The sequence below is a fragment of the Mchenga conophoros genome, linkage group LG14 (genome assembly GCF_057382185.1).
Source record: "Mchenga conophoros isolate Kocher_MC1m ecotype Shallow Benthic linkage group LG14, M_conophoros_male_GT1.1, whole genome shotgun sequence".
NCBI classification, from domain to species: Eukaryota; Metazoa; Chordata; class Actinopteri; order Cichliformes; family Cichlidae; genus Mchenga; species Mchenga conophoros.
The window spans coordinates 39,398,434-39,421,213 of NC_140539.1; the positions used below are offsets into that span (position 1 = coordinate 39,398,434).

Below are 22,780 nucleotides of genomic sequence, written 5' to 3' on the forward strand. Positions count from 1 at the left end.
TTACTGCCTTAGAAAAACCCTAATGGAATTATAATTGTGTGTGTTAGTGTGTGTGTTAGTGTGTGTGTTAGTGTGTGTGTTAGTGTGTGTGTTGGCAGGCAGATGACAGCTCCTGAGCATCGATCTTACTAATAGGCCTCTTTGTCAAGAAACAAACACACACGCGCTTTCTGAACCGGCCTCACAGACCTCTCATTGGTTTATTTATATTTTTGTGTGTGTGTGTGTGTGTGTGTGTGTGTGTATACCATGTCTACATATCTTTGTGGGGACCAAAAATTGTCATGCTACTATACTTGTGGGGACCAACAGTCACATATGGGGACAAAGTGCCCGTCCCCACGAGTTTGAAGACATGTTTGAGACTCAAAATGTGGTCTTAGTGTCAGGGTCACAGTTAGGTTATGGTTAGGTTATGGTTAGCATTCATTGATGGTTAAGGTTAGCAGCTTGGGAAAGCATTATGCCAAGCAGATGTCCTCACTAAGACATTAAAAGAAGTAAGTGTGTGTGTGTGTGTGTGGTTGACAGGTTGACTTGAGGTCATCTGAGGTGACCGTGGACAAACTGCAAAGTCAATGAGACTCAACTTTTCTTCATGAATACATTTGATTGGTCTGTGTGCTTGTTTTTGTTCTGGCTCCGCCTCCTTCACCGACGATATTTGAATGCTGATGACATCGTGTCGAGGTGTTACGTGGTCTTGGAGGTGAAGACATGTCTGGAGTCACATCATGGGCCTGCAGTGTGTCCTACAGAAGAAGCCTGGATCTGTGATGGAGCCACAAACACCTTAAACTGACTCATTAACGATATTATTAATTATTTCATGACAGTTGTTATCAAATCAGAATCAGAATCAGAATCAGAATGGGTTTATTGCCAGATGTTGAGGTTTACAACATTAGGAAATTGCTGCGGTGCTTCAGTGCAGACAATAAGAATTAAAGTGCTATGTAGAAAGAAAGATATGTGCATGAGATATACATGAGATATATACATGAGAATAAGAATTATGAGTGCTACGTAGAAAGATATATACATGAGTGCAGGTGGTGATCAGTGCCAGAGATGAAATGATGCATTGACACAGCGTAGGGTCATGTGTTAGTGGCGGGAACAGTCATATGGTTATTGTTCATGTGTCCAACAGCAGAGGGGAAGAAACTGTTCTTATGGCGAGAGGTTCTGGTGCGAATGGACCGGAGCCTCCTGCCTGAGGGGAGCAGGTCAAACAGACTGTGTCCAGGGTGAGAAGGGTCAGCTGAGATCCGAGCTGCACGCCGCAATGTCCTGGAGGTGTACAGGTCCTGCAGAGATGGGAGTCTGCAGCCAATCACCTTCTCAGCAGAGCGCACAACACGCTGCAGTCTCTGTTTGTCCCTGATAGTGGCTCCAGCGTACCACACGGTGATGGAGGAGGTGAGGATGGACTCGATGATTGCAGTGTAGAACTGCATCATCGTCCGTGTTGGCAGGTTGAATTTCTTCAGCTGCCTCAGGAAGTACATCCTCTGCTGGGCTTTCTTGATGACGGAGGTGATGGTGGGCTCCCACTTCAGGTCCTGGGTGATGGTGTTACCCAGGAAGCGGAATGAGTCCACAGAGGTGATGGGGGTGTCAGTCAGGATGATGGGGGGGGAGTGGGGCTGTGTGCTTCCTGAAGTCCACAATAATCTCCACTGTCTTCTGGGCATTCAGCACCAGGTTGTTGTGGCTGCACCAGGACACCAGACGTTCAACCTCCCTCCTGTAGGCAGACTCATCCCTGTCAGAGATGAGTCCAATAGCGGTGGTATCATCTGCAAACTTGATTAGCTTGACAGACTGGTGGGTGGAGGTGCAGCAGTTGGTGTACAGGGAGAAGAGCAGAGGAGAAAGAACACAGCCCTGAGGGGAGCCGGTGCTGATGGTCCGGGAGTCCGAGACATTCTTTCCCAGCCTCACATGCTGCTTCCTGTCCGTCAGGAAGTCAGTGATCCACCGGCAGATGGGATCAGGCACATTCATCTGGGAAAGCTTGTCTCGGAGATGGTCTGGAAGGATGGTGTTGAAGGCAGAGCTGAAGTCCACAAACAGGATCCTGGCGTAGGTTCCTGGGGAGTCCAGATGCTGCAGGATGAAGTGTAGGGCCATGTTGATGGCGTCGTCTACAGACCTGTTGGCTCTATATGCAAACTGCAGGGGGTCCAGGAGGGGGGCCGTGAGGGTCTTGAGATGGGAGAGAACTAGGCGCTCAAATGACTTCATGACCACAGATGTCAGAGCCACGGGTCTGTAGTCATTTAGTCCAGTGATCCTAGGTTTCTTGGGGACAGGGATTATGGTGGAGGACTTGAAGCAGGCAGGCACATGACATGCCTGCAGTGAGGAGTTGAAGATGCCAGAAAACACTGGGGCCAGCTCGTTTGCACAGTGTCTGAGGGTGGCAGGAGACACGCCGTCTGGGCCGGGAGCTTTCCGAGCATTCAGACTCCTAAACTGCTTCCTCACATCTGCTTCATGAATATGAAGAGTTGTGGTGGGAGGAGGTGGTGTGAAATCCTCTTTTGTGTGGGGTGAGGAGGCGGGTGTTGTAGGTGAACAGTTTGAAGGTGGTGATGGCTCTATGGAGGGGGGAGAGGTGGGGGAATGAGTGTCCAAAGTGTCTCTATTGTTGGGGCCGTTGGAGGTGTGAAGGCTGCCTGATGGCTCGTCAAAACGGCAGTAGAAGTCGTTAAGGGTGTTGGCTAAGAGCAAGTCATCAGTGGAGTGGGGGGTTTTAGGCTTGTAGTTTGTAATATTCCTAAAACCTTTCCACACAGAGGCCGAGTCATTCTCTGAGATCTGCTGCTGCATCTTCTCAGAGTGCTGATGTTTAGCAATGTCCACTTCTTTAGTGAACCTGTACTTGGCCTCTCTGTAGCAGTCCCTGTCTCCGCTTCTGAACGCCTTTCTCTTTTCCAGCCACAGCTTTTTGAGTTTAGGAGTAAACCAGGGTTTGTCATTGTTATAACTCACCCTGGTGCGTGATGGCACAATGCTGTCCTCACAGAAGTGGATATAGGAGGTGACAGTGTCCGTAAACTCGTCCAAGCTGTTAGAAGCAGCCTTCATTGTGTCCCAGTCTGTGGTCTCCAAACACGTGCGAAGCTCCTCCACAGCCTCGTTGCTCCACAGTTTTTTGGTCCTCACGACAGGTTTGGAGAGCTTCAGCCTCTGTCTGTACGCGGGGATTAGGTGGATCATGACGTGGTCAGAAAGTCCGAGTGAAGCGCGCGGCACCGCGCGATAGGCCCCGCTGATCGTGCTGTAGCAGTGGTCCAATGTCCTCTCCTCTCTGGTCGGGCATTTAATATACTGCTTGTATTTGGGAAGCTCATGGCTCAGATTGGCTTTGTTAAAGTCCCCAAGAGCAATGATGAGAGAGTCCGGGAATGTCCGCTCCGTGTGGAGAATCTGCTCTGCGAGTGCGCACTGAGCTGCTTGCGCATCTGCGTCTGGCGGGATGTAAACAGCGGCCAGGATGAATGAAGCAAACTCCCGCGGAGAATAAAACGGTTTGCAGTGAATAAAAAGATATTCCAGAGAGGGAGAGCAGTGCTGAGCAATCACTGTTACATCTGTGCACCAGCCACTATTAATGTAGAAGCAGACACCTCCACCTTTGGTTTTACCGGAGAGAGCGGCCTGCCGGTCCGCGCGCAGCAGATGAAAGCCCTCCAGCTTGAGCGCGCAGTCCGGGATGTCCTCACTGAGCCACGACTCCGTAAAACATAAGACACAGGAGGAGGCAAAGTCTCTGTTCATGCTTCTCATCAGGGCCAGTTCGTCTATCTTAAACGTGAGCGATGTAAGCAGCTGCTTCTCCGGTGAGTCTGTCGTCATAGATGTGGATCTTGGTCTGCAGCTGCTGGTCTTTCTTCTTGGTCCAGCAGCACATGAACCAGTTCTCCACCTGCTGCAGGATCCCTGCGGTCCACAGAGGATCTCCTGTCACACTGCAGTCCAAAATGCTGGAGCTGGACGCTGTCTCTCTCTGGAGCAGCAGCTGAAACCGGCTCAGAGAGCCAGCTACCGGGGGTTAGCTGGTTACCTACAGTGGTGCTTTCACAGGACGCAGCTGACAGAAGCTACAGCAGAATGCAGCGCTGTGTTATTATCACTCATATATGGTGTTTAATGTTTACATGCTGTCGGCTGTGTGGAGCACATGTTCTCCACATGTCTGCGTGGGTTCTGTCTGCGCTCTCCAGCTTCCTCCCACTGTCCAAACACATGCACGTTTGGCTAACTGGACGCCGGCGTCTGTTGGTAGCATCAGTTTAAGGCTCTGAAAAACCAAAATCAGGCTGCTTTGCATCAAGCAACATGGTTCATTGTCTCTGGGTCGTTCTTTTATGTCTGCCCATCAGTTGTGCGAGGATCTGTGGTGCATTGAACTTCTAGAGACTTGCTACTGAACAAATTCGAAGGTTGTGGGTCTGAATCCCACCAGAGTCAATATTTAAAGATCCATCAACCCCCTCCAGTGTCCCTTTTTCACCTAATCCAGCTAGACGCACGTCTGCGCTCTACATTAAGTCAGAAGTTAGAAACCAGATAGCCGAGGTTCTTTACTCTTTGTGACGCTGCTGTCACTTAACAAAAAGCACACGGTCCTTCTAATTTAACCAAACTTGCTGATGTTTGTAACCTAAAATCTGCAGCCTGCATGTTCACGTTTCCAACATCGGGATCAAGTCGCTCTAAATTACTCCTGGTTGATTTTTTAAGGAGGTGTGAATTGTCTCTGCTTTTCCATCGTTTTCAAAGCTGCAGTCTTGAGTATCCTGAGCACTCAGATTCAAGTTGAAGGTTTCCTGCATCAGCCACAGTGAACTTTAACCCATACAACCCTGAGCTGGTTATACAGGTGAAAGAAAGGCAGCAGCAACAGAGGGCGGCACCGAAAAACACAAAGAACCATTGACTTCACAGGCGAGCAGAAATCAAACGCACCCCAACCATCTCAGCTATTTGGAAGCAGTTTTAATATTGAGCCCGTGCAGTGTAATTATGGGATGTGGTTGGATGGTTTCCCTGGTGACCGGTGTTTGTCGTTTATAATAATTAGTCCGACGATTTAGCATCGTCTGAGGTTAGACAGAGGCTCTACTGTGACATACAGCAGTGTGTGTGTGTGTGAGGCTCCGGCGGCAGATGTATACCGCAGTGTTTCCAGCCTCAGAACAACACAGTAAACAACATAAACAAAATACAAAGCACACATACATGTACATGCAAGCACACGGATGAGAAATCGGACGACTCGAGCGTTAGTGTGTCCATTACACAAAAAGGTATAACGCACAACCTTGTTGTGTTATCGTCACAGACTAATAAGCTGGTGAACATGTGTGTGTCCAGATTTGGCCCAAAGGACGATCTTGCAGTTTTCAATTATTCACTGAAAAGACGAACGCCGCTGATCTCAGCACAGCAGAGCCAGTGTCCATGGAAAACAGATGGGAAGTCAGAATATTTCACACTCAGACAAGTTTGGATCATAAAGACATAGATGCTGCTATTCAGTTACAGTTACAGTAATCCTAATTTACATTTACGAAGCCAGTAGATCCAGTCATGAAACTCTCGCACCGATCAACCAGCCGTGCAGCCAGAACGGTCAGCCTTTCTGAGCCGGCTGCACTGAGACGCTTCCAGTCTGTTCTTTGCTTCATATCCACTTTAAGCACAAACTCGCATTAAGAGTCTTTAAAGTCATTTTGTATTTGCTGACTTCACTGCCGAATAGAAACAAAGCTCTAATGTGTTCATTGTGTAAACCAGGTGTGCTGGAGGCGCGTGAATCACCAGCAGTGCTGTAAAACACACACACACACACACACACACACACACACACACACAGGCTCACGTCTGATATTAGTCACACAAACATGCACAAACACATGTGGGGGGTTTCCACTCACACACAGAGTCTCTCCTGGATGCTTCAGGCGTCCACTGACAGTCACACTCTGTGTCCACAGCACAGCCATGTGTGGTGTGTTTTCAGTATTTAAAGCTGGACTGAAGTTATTCACGTCATGTTACATTTATGTGTGCATGCACATGAAACTCTGAAACTTCCCTCAGAAGTCTTCCAGCTGACTGGTTTGTGCGTCTGTGAAGTTTCAAATGTGCGTTTGTGCATCTGGCAGGTCCAGCGGAGGTTAACCGCACAACTCAGAGGCCATAGAAGCAAGGTCTCCACGGCTATACATGTGCCGGGGCTAGGTAGTCACCAGCACCAACCGTACAATGGTACGGTCTCTAAACAGACGCAGGGGGGCAGCCTGCTCGCCTGTAATGTCTGTCTGTGTGCAGAGCTGGGATGCTTGCCAGTGTTTGAGCGCCTTCCCTGGATCATCAGTGAAGCACGTGAAGCTCAGTGACGATGTCCTCACACATGAACTCGGGTTGGAAACCTGTTGTTTTTGATGTGGAGCCTTTCTGGGTTTGGTGCTCGGAGTCAGCTGTAAGTGTTTCTGTCTTTGGGATCAGATCAACAAGCTTTACAGAAGAGCCACAAACATCATATTTGTTTTAGCACCAAAACACATAAGCCAACCCTGAACTCAGGTGGGACTCGAACCCACAACCTTGAATGCCCTCTCCTATGAACGTGTAGAAGTCCAACGCCATGCCCGTTGCACCACAGAGCCATACTGGTGCTGCAGATGAGCTCTCAGTGCAGTCCTTCCTCTGGGAATCTGCTGAAAAGCTGTACAGTAATAACGGTACATTTATGTGTGGTGTTCCCTGAAATCTGTTTAAATATTCTCATAGCTAACCACGGGACCAGCAAGCTCTGCTTCCCAGCGCAGAGCAACAGCTGCAGATCTTTATCACCTACTGGGGAAAGCTGGCTGTTTTCATGCATGCTGGGAGAATCCGGTCGGGATAGTTTCAACAGGAAAGGTGTGCTTCAGACACCTCCTCAGTACTGAAGGAGAGAGCGCTGTCCGGAGAGCACTCAGGAGGCACAGGTGACCTAAGCAGGCAAATATGTGTGCTATTCTCACAGGCAGTTAGCGCTGGGAGCTGGCAGGTCGGAGGCTGTTTAATGTCCCATCAGACGGCGTCGGGCATGCAGCTCCTCCAGGCCATGTTTAGAAATGTGTGACTGACTTAATTAAGGTGAAAGCAGCACGTCCTGCGTCATCTTTAAGCCAAGCTGCCGTGTGAAAGCTGCTCTATCAGTTCAAGATGGAAAGTCACGCATCAGGTCGCGACCGTGCTCGTTTTTCTCGACTTGTTTGGACGAATTGATCCGACTGAAACTTCAGAAACCTTTCTCAGCCAACGAGCCAGCGTTTGTTTGGTACACCAACGCAGCTGCAGTGACAGTCAGCGGTCAGACAGATGTTAGTCTGCTGTCCTTTTGCATGGCGCTGTGACATCACCTGTGACCGACGGATCTGTATTTTACGATTTTGACTGAACTTTGTTTCCAGCGTGTTTCAGGACCAACTCTGTTAGGTCGGTTATTTACTGCTGGTTTTCTCAGGTCAGGTCAAATTCCAGAAATGAGCCCTTGAAAAAGATGTTTCCATCCCTTAAACAGGCCGGGACAGACCTGGAACAAACTCAAGTCAAACACTAACGTCCAGATTTAGCAGTGTGCAAACAGACTGAGGTCAGAGGTCACACTTTCTCTCCCTGCTCTGAGTCAGACTTTACGTCCCCCTCTGGAGAAATTTCACTGAAGGAATTTCTGCTCCATTCTTCTTCTCTTACATCAGCCAGCTCACATCTATTGTCCTGACAGGCAGCGCTATCCCGGGCGGTTTCATCCTGTGCCAGCGCGATGGCAGGTCAGGCTGATTTACTGAGGCTGCATTTTACCAGCACGAGAAACGTTCCACACGCTGAACGCAGACAATCCGAAGGTGTTTGGAGCACAAAGCCTCCTTTGTAGGTTTCTACTGTTTGGTAAAAAAAAGAAAAACCCTGCTAAATACCGACTCCAGTGGGACTCAAACCCACAACCTGCGTGCCCTAGAGCTGCACGGAGTCGGCACCACCTCTCTGGTTCATGTGTGGAGAGAGGCTGAAGACCAAAACCTGGACCTCACTGAGCCCTGACCATAAACTGCAGACGTGTGGTGCAGGTGAGCCGGGACGGCTTTACACATCGCTGCTGCACAAACCGAAAACTGACTCCAAGCTGGTATCAACTGTGAGACCTCATTCATCTTCTCTTCTGCACCTTTGCAGGACAGGTTAGAACAGGGGTGTCAAACATAAGGCCTGGGGGCCAGAGTCAGTCCACTGCATGGAAAATGTGAAGGAGGGCGAGATACAGACAGGCACCTATGGGCAATTTAGAGTTTCCAGCTAAGCTAGAGAAGATGCAAACTCCACACAGACCCCGGCCTGATGGTGGAGTCAAACTCACCACCTTCGTGCTGCGAGGTTACAGTGCTAACCGTATTAGCAGAACAACATCGTGCCATTCACACCTGATGGCGGCCCAGGCGTGCACTAATTTGGATGGCATACGCAGCGCTCGCATGTTGCAGGTCTTCATTCTGCTGCATCAGCAAATCTTCTTTGTCTGTTTGCAGTAAACGTTAAAATCGTGTGCTTTGATGAAAGGTTGGATGCTTTTCCTCTCGGCCTCTTTTTGATTTTCTCTTTGAACATTTTAAATAAACTATCAACAAACATCAGCACGTACGAGTCGCAGAGCTGTGTGGGAGACGGCACTGACGGTGCGACGTCGAGTGAAGCTGCCTGTCCGTGTCCTTAAACGCACCACGGCAAACATCTGTACTGCCTGCGCCAAACAACTGTCAGTCACGCCTCTGTGTGTCAGTGTGTGTTTCTGTGGAGCTGGTTGATGCTATGAGCACAAAGGAAACAGCAGGACAACAGTGTTATTGTGTGCTCGATGTCAGTCGCAGCGAGGCCACACACGGAGTGTCGTCCTGCACTGTGCGATGATGTGACTGTGTTTGTGAATCTGGGCAGGAGTAACCTTGGCTGGTGACCACAGAGGGAAGCGGTGTCAGACTGCGGCGTGTCGTGTTTAGAGGATGAGGAGGCCTCCCCACATGTACACGCAGCAGAGGCCGTGAATAAAACACAGACACAGTGTGTGGACTACTGTTTGAAGCCTTGGGTTTGTCACCATCTCGGTTTATTTAGAGACAGAAGCGGCCATGTTTGCAAAGCCAAACTATCGTCTCTTCGTACGCTGGAAGAAACTTTTAGGCCACAGGCAAAGCAGCTCGAGCTTTATGAGCGAAACCACAGAGACGGGGTCAAGTGGAGAAGAAACCCGGGCAGCAGCTGAGAGCGTTCACTCAGTGCTGCGCCTCTGATTGGCTGACAGGATGTTGTGCAATCTGGGAGAAGCCTGGCTGCTGACTTGGTCTCCAGAAGGAAGTTGCAGCCAGTGGATAACAAGACTGTCAGAAGCTAATAAAACCAACGTTGTCTCCTTGTGCTTGTTCGTGCACTCTGTGCCAGACGTCTTCCCGTACCTGTGATGTCACCGTTAACCATCACTGTTAAAAACACACAAACGCTCTGTGCTGACTGCTGCAGTGTGATGTCAGACCCACCGCGCTGTCGGCCGATTTAGCGTCTGGAGGCAAATCTCCTTCAGGTGTGGGCAGCAGATACCCGGGTTCAGCTGCTCACAGCTAAAAACCACATGAATCCACGTCAGACTGGAGCTGGTAGTCATGTGAGGCTTCCACGTGGCCTGCACACCTGCATGCAGACTACCTGCTCAGACCTGATTGGTCAGTAACGCTCAGACTACAAACAGAAACTGTTTCATTTCTATAGATTTGACACATTTATGCAAAAATAAGTGCATAAATTTCACTGTAATATGATCCATCAGTCATAGGGTAGCCCCTCCCACCCCTGCTTCATCACGCTTTCTGACCGTCATCATGTGACTAGTGACTGCGACCACAAAGCCATCGGGGAAGTGATTCCTGAGCTCAGAGATCAGGTGAGCAGCAGGCACATGCAAACAGAAGAGTCGCCCCCTGCTGGGCACCACAAAGAATGCAGCTTCAGCGGTCAGCCGATCGATAAATGTGTTCGTTCCTCCAGAGTTTCCTTTTGTGCGATCCAGCGCATTAACTGCATCGTTGCCTCCGCACGGAGCCGTCTGAGCCCCACCCATCTCCTCCCCCCACCTCTGCGTGATGCTAATGTTAAACGAGGACAGTCTGAACGTTTTATCAAACACCCTCCAAGTTTCAAGTGTTTTCCACACATTATCATCCGCATTAGACTCACCGTAGTGAATAAGTGACCAATGAAATGTTTATCTATGATACTTATTGATCAGGCAGCTGTGACTTGCACCCGCCTGCCTCACAGATCTGTGACCAATCAAACCAATAGATCAAAAACACGCCTGATTGGTTCCTGCTGAGCTTGAACGAAAACAGTTCAACCCCCAAATCACTGCTGCCAGTCTCAGTCTCATCACCACGACAACAACGCTCCACTGTGGCGAAGGACAACGCGCGCACACACACACACACACACACACACACACACACACACACACACACACACACACACACACAGAGAGAGAAGGCGCCTGTGTGTCTCTGCTTCTCACAGCACTACTGGAAGTTTATATGCACTGTCAGTGTGATTGTTTAGCTTGGACCACTGTGTGTGTGTGTGTGTGTGTGTGTGTGTGTGTGTGTGTGTGTGTTTTTCATGGTTGTGTGTGAAGTGTACCCGCTGCTCTGACAGTGGTAATGAATGGTCACGACTCCATGTGCGTGTTCTGCCTGCATGGCTTTTCTTCCACCACCTCCTTAAACACAATAGGTGTGTGTGTGTGTGTGTGTGTGTGTGTCCGTGCGTGCGTGCGTGCGTGCGTGCGTGTGTGTGTGGGTCAGAAGCAGGGCAGCAGCCGTTGGTTGTGTGTCTCTGAGGTTGGTTTTCGTCCATCTTTGTAGTTTTGCACCGTTGGTTCTTCTTGGATCTCGTGGAAGCGTCCTTCTGTTTCTTCATAACCAGTTTGGGGTCCACAGAGGGGGCGGAGCCTCCACTCACCCCTACTCACCAGTTTTCCTGAGTTTGCTGCTTTTGCATCTCCTGGATGAGTTTCTTTGGTCTGAATCTTTCTCGTTGTGCCTCTCCTTATCTCTGCCTCACAGCAGGCCTGCACATTCTCACAGTTATTTTGGATCACATTGTGGTCGTCCAGCTCCGCCCCTCACCTGGGACTCACTGTAACAGCTCTATTCTTTAGTAACAAGAAACATGTAGTACAGGAAACTGTGACTCTGGTGGGATTCAAACCTGCAGCCTTTGAATCACTTCCTCCACACATTGGCTTAACTCATCCCGTTGGGAGTGAGTCGTTCCCGTTCTGATGGACGGAAATTTTTCTGTGGCGTCCCAGCAGCAGTGAACGCATCACACAACAGCGTGGCGAGCGGTGGCAGCAGTGAGTCCGAAACGTAGCGTGTGTTTGAGGAAAGCTTCAGACTGAGAGGTTTATCACTTCTGTCAGTGTGAATAGCGACACTGAGCAGGAGGCGTGTCTCTCTCAGTGATGTCATATAAACACAAAGTCCACAGAAAAATGTAGACGCTCAGTAATATGGAGCGTTCTCCTTCTGAGGCCTGCAGACTCATTACAGAGCAGTGTGCTGTTTATAACAGATGCACCAGTTCAACCCACAACCTTTGAACAACTTCCTGTTGATGCATACATGCAACATATATGGGAGTCGAACCCACAACCTCTGCCTGCCTGCCTCGTGCTCCACAGAGCCACACGGGCGCTCTGGCAGTGAGTCAGCCTGTTTCAGGTAACGTCTGTCTCCTGCTGTGAGTCCACACCTGTGGACGTGTAACATGATCTGATGAAGCCGCTGTCACAGCGTGAAGAACGAAACGACGAGACTGTGAACGTGCAGACGACACGATTTTATATGTCACTGGTTTCATCTGGAGATCCTGAGAAACGTCTTTTCAAATATTATGTGGTTGTAAAGTCCACAGTGCGCTCCACAGGGACACACACAGCTGTGGGCGTCTTTCACAGACAGAAAACACCAACCCTGGAGTGTCTGTGCCCCACGCTGAGCTGTGGGTACTTTTCTCACAGCAGGAGGCACTTGGAGTCACACGTGTTGGCTCTGCACTCAGGGATCTGTAAAGAGCAGCCGGCGGGACTCGAACCCACAAACACGTCAGCTGGATCACAGATTAGTGACGATTTCACTCTCGTATCCAACCATGGAGGACACTCGGGTCCACTGGCACGCGGCTGGGTTTAATTCATCGCTGCTGTCTGTGTGTGTTTTGATTCAGCTTCTACAACAAACTCCAAGCAACAGGAACGGGATTCAGAGCTGAAGAACTGGCAAGAAGCCACATGCGCTGACCTTTGACCCCGCTGTCTGTAACGCTGCAATGCGCTGTGGGAGCTGAAGCCGTTTCCAGCGCTCAGTGGGAGTGAGACGGCCGGACAGAGGAACCGGATCCTGTTTGACGCCTGTTTAATTTAATGGAGCTGATGTTTGTGGACACACACACACGTGCTGTAAGTGTGAGTGTGTGTGTGGTGATGACGTGTGTCTGAAAGCGGATGCACCTGGAAATACCTGGGTAGGTGTTGATGAGGCTGACGTGCACACACACACACAGCAGTGTGTGCTGAGTGCTGCAGGTACTGACAGACGTGTGCGTGTTTGTCGTGCTGTGCGAGCTCCACCTTTGTCTGTCTGTTGTTAGAATTGCATTAAAAAGGCTCCACCAGCACAAACACGGCCCACAGCTCCAGCTCAGGTGAAGCAGCATCCACCTGTCAATCAAAGAGGCCACGCCCCTAACCATAACCAAAGCAGTTTGTGTAGCAGACGGTAAACGTCTATGGGGACTGACTCCCTGATGGAGCCCCCAGTGGACGTTAGAGGAACTGCAGGGTTAGGTTTTATTTATTTTCAGTCCCAGAAACTGCTGATGGCACAAAATCGTTCCTGTGGGCACAGACAGGTGAGAATGACGATGTGAGCGGTGTGCTCTGTTCATGATGGCTTTTTGATTGCACAAGAATAAACGTACCCGGGAAACGAACGTCAGCCAATGTAATGTCCTCTAAAGTGATGGAAACGTACGTGTGTGTGAGAACCACAGTGCTGGAGCTGCTCCATCACACCGTGTCCTGCGTCTTCTCTCAGCGTTGTTGCTTCAGACTCTCCAATCATGGTGTTCAGGTCCTGCACACTGGGACCCGCCCCACGTCTTTCACTTTCCTTCCTGCACACCTCTCAGTTTCACCCAAAGACAATACAGCGAGTTATTACACAAAAGGGGTAAAGGGCTTATTCAAGACAGTTCATAAACTCTGGAGGGACTCAAACTTTGAACACTTGTGTTGAAGCAGAAGCCCAGCGTGCTGTCCGCTGCAGCACAGAGCCACGTGCAGCTCTGGGCTGTGTAAGATTTGCAGTCAGGTTTGTGTCTTTGGTGTGGAAGAGTTCTGGTTTCTTGTCAGCTCCAGTTACAAACCTGCACATTAATGCTCAACAACGTCCTGAGTAAAAACATCAAATGTGAAAAATATGAAATATTTGTTGAAGTTGGTCTCGTGAATATTTGTTGCTACAGTCAGCACAGCTTACACATGAACGTGCTTCAGTAGGAGGAAGGTTTCAAGTTACTCGAGAGGCTTCAGAGGGGCGCGGCGCCCGGGGTGAGATCAGGGCTCCAAATGATCTTCGTTCGCTCCAAAAATCCTCACCTGCTTTACAAACGATGAAACGTCGTGTTGAGCTGCACAGACGCAGTGACTGCACAAACACCTCACTGAGCTCTGCGCGTCATATTTCAGTTTTTAATGAACCATTTCATTGTGTTTGTCTTTACTGTGATGATGAACCTGATCAGAGTGAGCTGCAAACCCCTGAGTTCTGAATTTGAAGCAAACGGTTTAAACTCAGATCAGCTGTAGGTTGGAAGGCGGGCTCTCGTCCTCGCTGTCGGTGGCTGAGCGACTGTTTCCACTCGAGGAGAAACTTTCTTCTGCTTTCGTCCGACGAACGATGAAAGTTCCTCTTTAGATTTTAGGACATGAAGCAGAACCTGCAGGTGTTTCTGACACAGTGAAAGAGTTTCGACCAGCAACCTGCAGCAGACCTGCAGCAGGCCTGCTCGCCATCTGGCTTCCATTACAGACACCCCGACCCCCGTCTCCCCCCTCTCCCCCATGTACCCCCTCCCCTCTGACCCACATCTCCCAGTTTTCCTGCAGACAGCTGCAGAAACACTTGTTTACGTACAACGCTTTAATTGGGTCAATCTGTGTTACTGTATCAATGACTGTGTAGGAGGCCGTTATCCTCCAGTGGACACACACACACACACACACACACACACACACACACACACACACACACACACACACACACACACACACACAGGCTTTGGAGAAGAGACCTCATTCTTGTCATTCAGCCAAACATTACATATGTCCTCACTGTTTTCACACAAAGGGAGAGTGAAACTTTTATTTGGACCCCTCCTCCCCCTCCTCCTCCTCGTCTTCTTCTTCTCCTCTCTTGTGTGAGCAGCTTGTATGAAGCTCGTATCTCTTCGTGCCGCTGCTGTCATGACATGAAGACACGTCGCACTGGGATGTGGTTTGTGTTGATCGAGGAGGCTAACTGGGATTTTTGGTGTGTTTCTCCAGGTTTCTGCTTCCTGTGACACTATCACACCATGCCTGAGGGGTCACGGCGTGGCAGCCAGAGATCGCCCAGTAACACAGGTAAGGTCTATCCAGCTCTGACAAAGCTACTTTACGACACCTTCATCAGCACTCAGATGAGCCGGTGAAAAATGTAGAGAGAGGTTTTTCTCCAGGAGCCGGTGGAAACCAAAAACAGAGCTAAAAGAGGGAAAATAACACTGTCTCCAGACACGTGAAATATCTCATTTTGGTGAAGGAGCAGATAGCAGATACTGTTGTGTGGTATTTGTGGTGCGTCCCAACAGTTGGCTCTTTTAGATGTGGCTGAGGTGAGTCATCCAAACTGATGCTGAGGCCAAATATGTCCCAATAACACTCTTTGGCCAGTACTGCATCAGGTGTAATTCCAACAATAAAGACGGACTCTGACGGGACTCAAACCCACAAACTTTGAATTGCTTTTTCTTCACGAGACGTCCGATGCACTGTCCGTTGCGCCACAGAGCCTGGCGTGCAGCTGGTACAGTGAGAGTAAGTGAGCATGCTCAGAAAGCCTCAGAGACGCACCATCATAAAGAACAGCTGAGCTGAAAAGTTTGATTTTGGAAACTTCGTGCAGTGATTATTTGCAGAGTGGGCGTGACGTTCCCCTTCTCGTGAGAGGAGCTCTGGACTGTGGGACAACAGCTGTGTTGGTGCTGTAAAGGTTGGGAGGCCTTCAGGAGAGTTTCAGTGATTGTTGGTTCAAGTCCTATCATAGTCGATGCTCAAAGGTAGCTTTCACTTCAGCATGTGTCTCTTTGTTTGAGCGACTAACGAAAGTTTTTAGTGTCAATATTTGTTTAGTCAATATTTTTGTATATTTGTTTGTAACGCGTGTTCGCCTTGTGTCAGACTGGAGACCCGTCCAGGGTGTACCTCGCACGATGATAGCTGGGGTAGCACCCCCACACCTGTGACCCATTGTTTGGGCATGTAGCTTTAGTGGTTTGGCTGGTGCCAGAAGCAGTGGCTAATGCTAGCTAGCTAGCTTGGTTAGCAATGCATTGAGACAGAGACCTGCTAATCAGAGCTCAGTAACATCCAAGTAAAACCCTTGAACTTCACCTGCTATAATACAGTTTAAACAGGCGAGTTATAAAGAAGAAACTATCCACAGAGAACAAACAGTTTGTGTATCAGGCTGTAAACATGTTCATTTCTGCTGTACAGTGTTAGTCTATGGGACTAACTCTCTGCTGCCTCTGCTGGACGTCAGAGGAACTGCAGTTTCTAGGACTTCTATGTTGGCTTCATACTTTTAACCCTGGAGGTTGATGCTTGCTTAATACTAGAAGGTTCTTTTAACCTGATAAACACGACCACAGTCACATTAGACAGTGGGTAACACACCGCCCTTGTGTGGGGTTGATTCTCACCTGAGTCAGCTTCCATCGCTGCTTTTTAAACAGTCTGAGTACTGAGCAGATGTGAGTCTGAGTTAAACTAATTTCACATTTTAAATATTCGGTTGTTTGGTGCGTTTGAGTTTCCTGTGACGCTGCTGAGCGTCACTTTCACTGCCTCGTTTCACTGTTTGGAGCCTCAGCTCAGATTTCTCCCTCAGCTGTGACTTCCTGTAACCAAACCAGAGAGGCCCAGCAGAACGGACTACACACACACACACACACACACACACACACACACACACACACACACACACACACACAGAGTAATGATGTGTAATTACACACAGCCACCATGCTGTTTAGTTGCTCTGCTGGTATATTGGCTTCCATAGTTAGCGCTCGCGCACAAACACACACAGAAACATACCAGAGCACGGCTTCATTTAAAAAACACTGCAATTACCAAACACACACACACACACACACACACACACACACACACACACACACACACACACACCAATACACTGTGTGAAGGAAGTTGTATGGTTTGTGGTGATAAACTGTAACTCTGAACAATGTTTCTGCGCTCACACACACACACTTCATAAAGGGTCACACAGATCTGTTGATTGTAACCACAGAAAGGCGTGAGGCAGAAAATAGCGAGAACGCCCAAGATAAGGCTGCAGAACAAGGAGCCGGCGAGGAGGAGAAAGGGAGGCGTGCACCAGGAAGGAGGAAAGGAAGAAATGAGGGAGCGAGGGGAGAGAGAGGGGATTTTTTTAAAATCTGAAGTTGTGTTCTTGGCTGCGATTGGCTGCTTTTTGAAGCCTCCCTGCTGATAAAAACATTGTGAAATAAATAAGTAAGAGGGAAGAATCCAGGCTGGAAACAAAGGCAGCGGTTAGAGCACAGACATGCAGATGTTAGAGCAGAGGCAAACATCTGTCAGAGCTTCATAAAGCACTGTGTGAAAGCTTCTCCTTAATAAATGATCGATGTTTCGCTGTGGCGTGCTCCGCGTAAAAGTCACTTTCATACCTGAAAACACAAAATGTTTTTCAGCTGAGGGTGAAGCTCCTGAAAAAGGTGGAGCGCTGCTCCGAGCGGCACAGACACGGTCTGCAGCGTGCACTCCCACCCTCACCTGTGGGTGGAGACTGATCGCACACCTGGAACATGAATAAAGCACCTGTAGAAATAGCGTAGTGTGTTTGTTGCTCATCAGATTTAATCAGAGGAACGTGAGATGATTTTTAGTCCACGGCGAGTTTAAACCAGCACGCAGTTTGAGGGCTGCAGACGTGAATGTAAACTCGAGGAAACTGAAACGTGTGTGTGTGTTTCCAGCATTTGGCTTGGTGCCGTCAGGGGGTCAAAGGTCATGATCTGAGAAGCCTCACTTCCTGTCTTTGTCTCTGTCAACATGTCTCTTTAGCACTTTCACACGCACAGTTCAGGCTCGTTGTCTCCACTCTCTCGTGTCGGGGCGAGACCTTCTGCGTCCTCGGCGTCCTCCTCGGCGACGCTGCTCGATGATGCGTCAGATGTACATGACAAAGAACACGGCGAGTCCTCTGAATGTATTTTAACTCCTCGTCATGCTGCACATACGATTTCACTTCCTTCTCTTGATGCTCCACGTTTTCAGCGTGTCAGGCGAGTGGAGCCGAGCACGGGGCCGCCTCAGTCCACCTTACTGAGTCTGGTTCCTCGGGCTGTCTCTGCGTGGTGGACGCTGTGCTTCATGTGTGGCTGCGGCGATGCGTTCGGTGCTGACGGTTTCCAGACGTGCTCCCGAGCACACGCAGAGATCTCAGCACAGGATCGGCTGTTGTTAACGCTGAGCTGCCAGAGCGCCGGGAGAACGCGGCGCTCCGATGTAATGGCCGTACGATTGCACAATAACTGCGCCGAAGCTTTAATCACTTTAAATGCTTCGATTTTTATCGCGGTGGAGTCTGATTGCTCCAAATCGATTCTGCGGCGGGACGCTCGGCACGAATATCAAAGTAGAGAGCGTTTGCATCCACTGTGTCAAAGCAGGACTTTGTGTTTGTTACGGCGGCTCTGGAGCCGTAAACTGAGATCCTCTTCAACGATCTTAGGCCCTCGTTGGGTGTTTCCCCGCTGAGGGTCCAGCTCCAGTGCTTTCTTTGAGCTCAAAGTTAAATTCCAACTATTCAAACATCTGGCTTTACGTTACATTCCTCGTATTTAACCCTTCAGAGTTTGGTCACAGCCGTCTTCGTGTTTCTTCTTATCCTCAGAGTTAATAGCTGTGGGGGGTTAAATAAGTGGGCGGGGCTGCTCGGGAGAAGGCGGGCCCAGCTTCAGTTTCCAACATCATGAGTGACAGTTGTTGAGGACTGACAGGAAGCTGAGCGTAGCCTCTCAGGTCAGACTTCCTGCCAGAAACTTTGCAGATAAAAAGTCACGTGAGACGAGGCGACATCGGCGGGGAGGGGTCAAAGAAAGGTTTGACGGACATTTGACGACATCTCAGCGCAGAGCACGTAAAGAGGAAACGAGCGCCTGAGAAGACCACATCAAAAACAGCAGACAGGAAGTTGAGTACTATCATTATTATTATTGTCAGTGGGATTATTTGTTTTGTTATTGGATACAAAAATAACTCAAAATGTTCTTTCAAAATAAATAAATACATTTCAAACCCCCTGAAGGGCATAGAGCAATTCCTTTGTCATAATGATAATTATGTTATATCCTGGAGCGCCTGAACGTCTCAGTGAATATATTTATTGTTTTACTGTTTGTCAGAAAAACATCCACAGGAAGTTTGGTTGCCTAGGAAACCGTACAGCCCGTCCACATGTCAGTCAGCGGTTTCCTGCATTCTCATTGGTCATTGCTGCAATCACAGGAGTTTTACTGAGGACCCGCCCACCAGAAACGCTTCCTGTTCAACATGTGGGCATGACTGCAGACGCTTCAGCCTCTCGTTGCTCTGATTCCTGCGTCGGCTGTTTAGGTTTGATTCCAGGACGTGTTCGATCCTCTGACGGTGTAACTCGCTCCGTCACTATTTAAGCTCCGCTGTTTCTCCCTGCTCGAACATTATTGGCTGAAATAAAGCGTGCCGTGTCCCTCACGCAGGCTGTTTGACCTGATATTTGAAGGTGGCTTCACGGTGAGATTCCGACTCCCGCCCAGTGGTTGAGGACACCTGGGAGGACGGCTCGGCGGGAACGCTCCCGCCTCCGGCGCCGCCGGCTCCACATGCTGCGGTCGAAGCAGAAACCTGTGGCGTCACAGTCGAACTCTTAATGACAGCGAGGAGCTGCTCTCTTATTACTGTAATCACACCCTGGAATCCACGCCGCCTCACAGATTTACAGCATGTGTTTAAAGGGAAATTCCACCTTAAAAATGGTGAAACGCTCTCTGCCTTCAGGCTCAGCTGTGTTTGAGTGCAATGACTGACGCGTCCACGCACTTTGTCTCCTGTAACCAGGTTTCTCTGCCATTTTTCCTGCGTCCACAGTAAAATTCAGATTTTTGTCTTATTCGCCATGAAGGTTGTTTCTACCGTTTTATGGAACCGTTAGACACAGAATCACTGTCAGCTCAGGACATGTGGCTGTTTTTAATGCTCAGTGTCAGTTAGCTTCACAGCACGTCTGAAGAAACGCAACATGTTCGAGGACCAAAGGAAATTAACAATATGCATTAAATTCAATTTCAATTCAATTACATTAAATGTGGTGTAGCTCCGTAACAGCTAGCTGCACGTGTTCAATGATTGACGCTCTCAAGTCCAGTCAAGTATTTTTTTTTGTCCAGCAGGCGGCGCCTCTGGTGTTTGCAGTGAGCTCATTCCTGAATCCAGCGCTAAGTTTATAAATGCACATTAACTTACGTCCCAGAGGGAGAAAGCAGGACGGGTAGTGACGTCACATCGGCCAACGCCTTCACACCAAATTTAGTAACCCGAACCCTGACAGTATCTTTAAAAAGAAAGCGTGGATGTGGTTTGCTGGTTGGGTGTTTAATATAATTTAACAGCTAGCTCTGAATGAATGAGCCGACGGGGTTTTGCTGTGAGACAGCTCGCGCTTTATTTGTGTTAGCGAGCTAGCTTTAGGTAACATTAGCCCGAAGAAAAGCAGCTCCGGGTCGGATCTTTAAACCAAGTAATCTCTCTGAATGTCGACATTTTACTCTGACAGTCAGCTTCCTGTTTGGTCAGATGGGCCTCATTAGACAAAAGTAGGTTTTTGGGTAACGGCAGCTATGCTGCTAAAGTTTTAATGAAAATATGTTTCACACAGCACCAGCTGGCTGTGACGACAAACTGACCACAACTACAGACACTTCCTGTGTCAGTTTATAAGGACACAACATTACATCAGGTAGTTACACACATCTATTTACACTTTTACAGGTATGTGTGTGTGTGTGTGTGTTTGAGATAATCTGAAAGCGCTGCACCTGACTTCAAATGCAGGATGTGGTTTGGCAAATGCTCGTGTCATTTTCTCTCTCTCTTACACACACACACACACACACACACACACACACACACACACACACACACACACAGCCAATAACAGGAAATCAGGAAATCAGATGTGTTGAGAAGCAGTTTTGTTCAGTCGGTGTTCAACGGTGAGCTGTGTCATTAAATCAGTGATCTGAACAGAGAAACATGTGGACTGCCTGACGCACACACACAGACACACACTGCAAACTCAAAGTAAGTCGCTCTACGTCTCTGATGGCTTTTGTTCTGCTGTTTGACTGAGCTGTGTTTCTCTGATGTTTAATGACGGGCTGTGAGGAGCACGAAGGTGATCCTGTGCGATGTTCTTCATTGTAGCTCAGGATGAGCTGGAAATGCAGTTTATCATCTCAGTACTTTTACCTCTAAATACTAAAAGTATTTGAGAATATCTGCAGGAAAATATGAAGTAAAAGCTGTGAGTGCAGGGAATCGGTCCGATGGTTATCTTTCCCACACATCAGCATAAAACAGTGCACGTGCAGCCTCTTCGTGCCTGATCCAGTCACAGGTGTGTGCAGCTGGCCTTTACCTTTACTTGTTCTAAAGAGCTCAGTGAGTTTGGGAGCGGTGCTGTAACAGGATGCTGCGACACGGCGTCCCGCCTCGATGTTCCACCATCAACTCGCAGCGGTGTGTTGCAAAGTGGAAGTGTTCAAAAACCACAGCGAGTCAACCAGACCTTCGACCAGCTTCGATCTGTCCTACAGATTAAATCTGCTGCTTATTCAGGTTCCAGCTGCACCTTATATGCTCGTACCGAGGTTTGGAGGCGTGTCAGTAATGGCAGATAAAAGTCCCATTTTTGAGACCACCAAAGTCCCAGGTAGGAGGATGAAGGTGTGACGGGACAGCAGTCACATGTTGTCGGACACTTGGGCAAACGAGCATTCTCCATCCAGTTGGCGAGAGGTTGCTGACAGCTGGTATTAGGCCTGTGATCGTTCACTGAACGCTTGTTAAAGTCTTTGCTGCTGCTGCTTGGCGACTTGTTGCTCGCAGTTTTCAGACTAGTCAGCGTCTTCCATGCAAACCATGAGCAACCTGCTAGCAACCGAGGCAATCACGACAACGCTGTGCACGCTCTGTGACCTGTTTCACGACTGTCCTCAGCCTGCTGGCAGACCGTATGAGCTTTAGGAAGAGTCAGGTGTAGGATAACAACTCCCACCCAGTTTTCTGTTGGTGGGTGGGACAAAGCTGAGCCTGATAGAGTTTAATGTGAGGCTGACACTCATCCTCAGCGAGCTTTGCTTCCTTCCTCATAACACTACGTTTCGACAGATAATAACGTGAGTGTAATTCTTGGAGCATCAGCCACATGCACGTGAGGTCAGCTGCTTACGACGCTGCTGCCAGAGGCGTTCCTGTAAGAACCTGCAGTTACGAAACTCTGTAATATCAGCTGGAAAGTGGAAAAATGTTCTCATCTAACGGCGTACGGAAAGTCCTCCCGCCGGGACGTCTGGAATTTAAACGCTAATGGACTTTAATTACTTCTCCATCTCAGCGTCTCGCTGCCGGGCTCGGTTCAGGTGTGGTTCAGGTTTGCAGTCTGAAGCGAAGGATCAGAGGTTTTTAAAAGCGGCGCTCGCCGTCGCAGAGATGTTGCCATGTTTGGTGGCATTTCAGAGAAATGCAGAGAAGAAAACGAACAGACTCAGTAATTAACTCTGAAACCACAAACTGGCAGGGAGCGTTTGCTAAACGTTTCAGGGAAACAAAAGAAATGAAAAACTTTGTGAACTTTGAGTTTGCAGCACATCGTGTGCTTCTGACGGCTTTTCTCACACTTCACACGTGTGTTTGTGGCACATCTCGTTCGGCGGGTTTGCCTTAAAGTAACATCTTAACTTTCTCTGGTGCTGTTTTATGACTTTGGAGGGGGGGCAGCCCCTCGTTAGACCTCTCAGTGATGTAGGGACCAGAGACTGAGGAGCATCAGGGAAGTCCAGCATTGAGCTGGAGAACATACTCAGTCCAGGCCGGGGCCGTCTCAGACTCTGTTTGGTCCGACGATGTGACCTTTTAACCCAGAGAACAGTTTAACCCTGAGCCTCCTCCCTCCTCTGCGCTGTGCTATCAGCTTATCCACAGCATGTAGCCAGCCGGCCACCAGCTCACACATCATTACACGCCAATCAGTCCAGCTTC

The 22,780-nt window shown here is 49.0% G+C and overlaps 1 protein-coding gene across 1 annotated transcript in view; it reads left to right on the forward strand.

The window, feature by feature from the left end:
- Positions 1-22,780, forward strand: part of plekhg2 (pleckstrin homology domain containing, family G (with RhoGef domain) member 2) — a 65,144-nt gene that overhangs the window by 1,683 nt on the left and 40,681 nt on the right. Inside the window, exon 2 of the mRNA XM_085244503.1 lies at positions 14,714-14,791. Coding sequence (XP_085100629.1) covers positions 14,743-14,791 — 49 coding nt within the window. The 5' untranslated portion in view covers positions 14,714-14,742. The remainder of the gene's footprint in view (positions 1-14,713; positions 14,792-22,780) is intronic.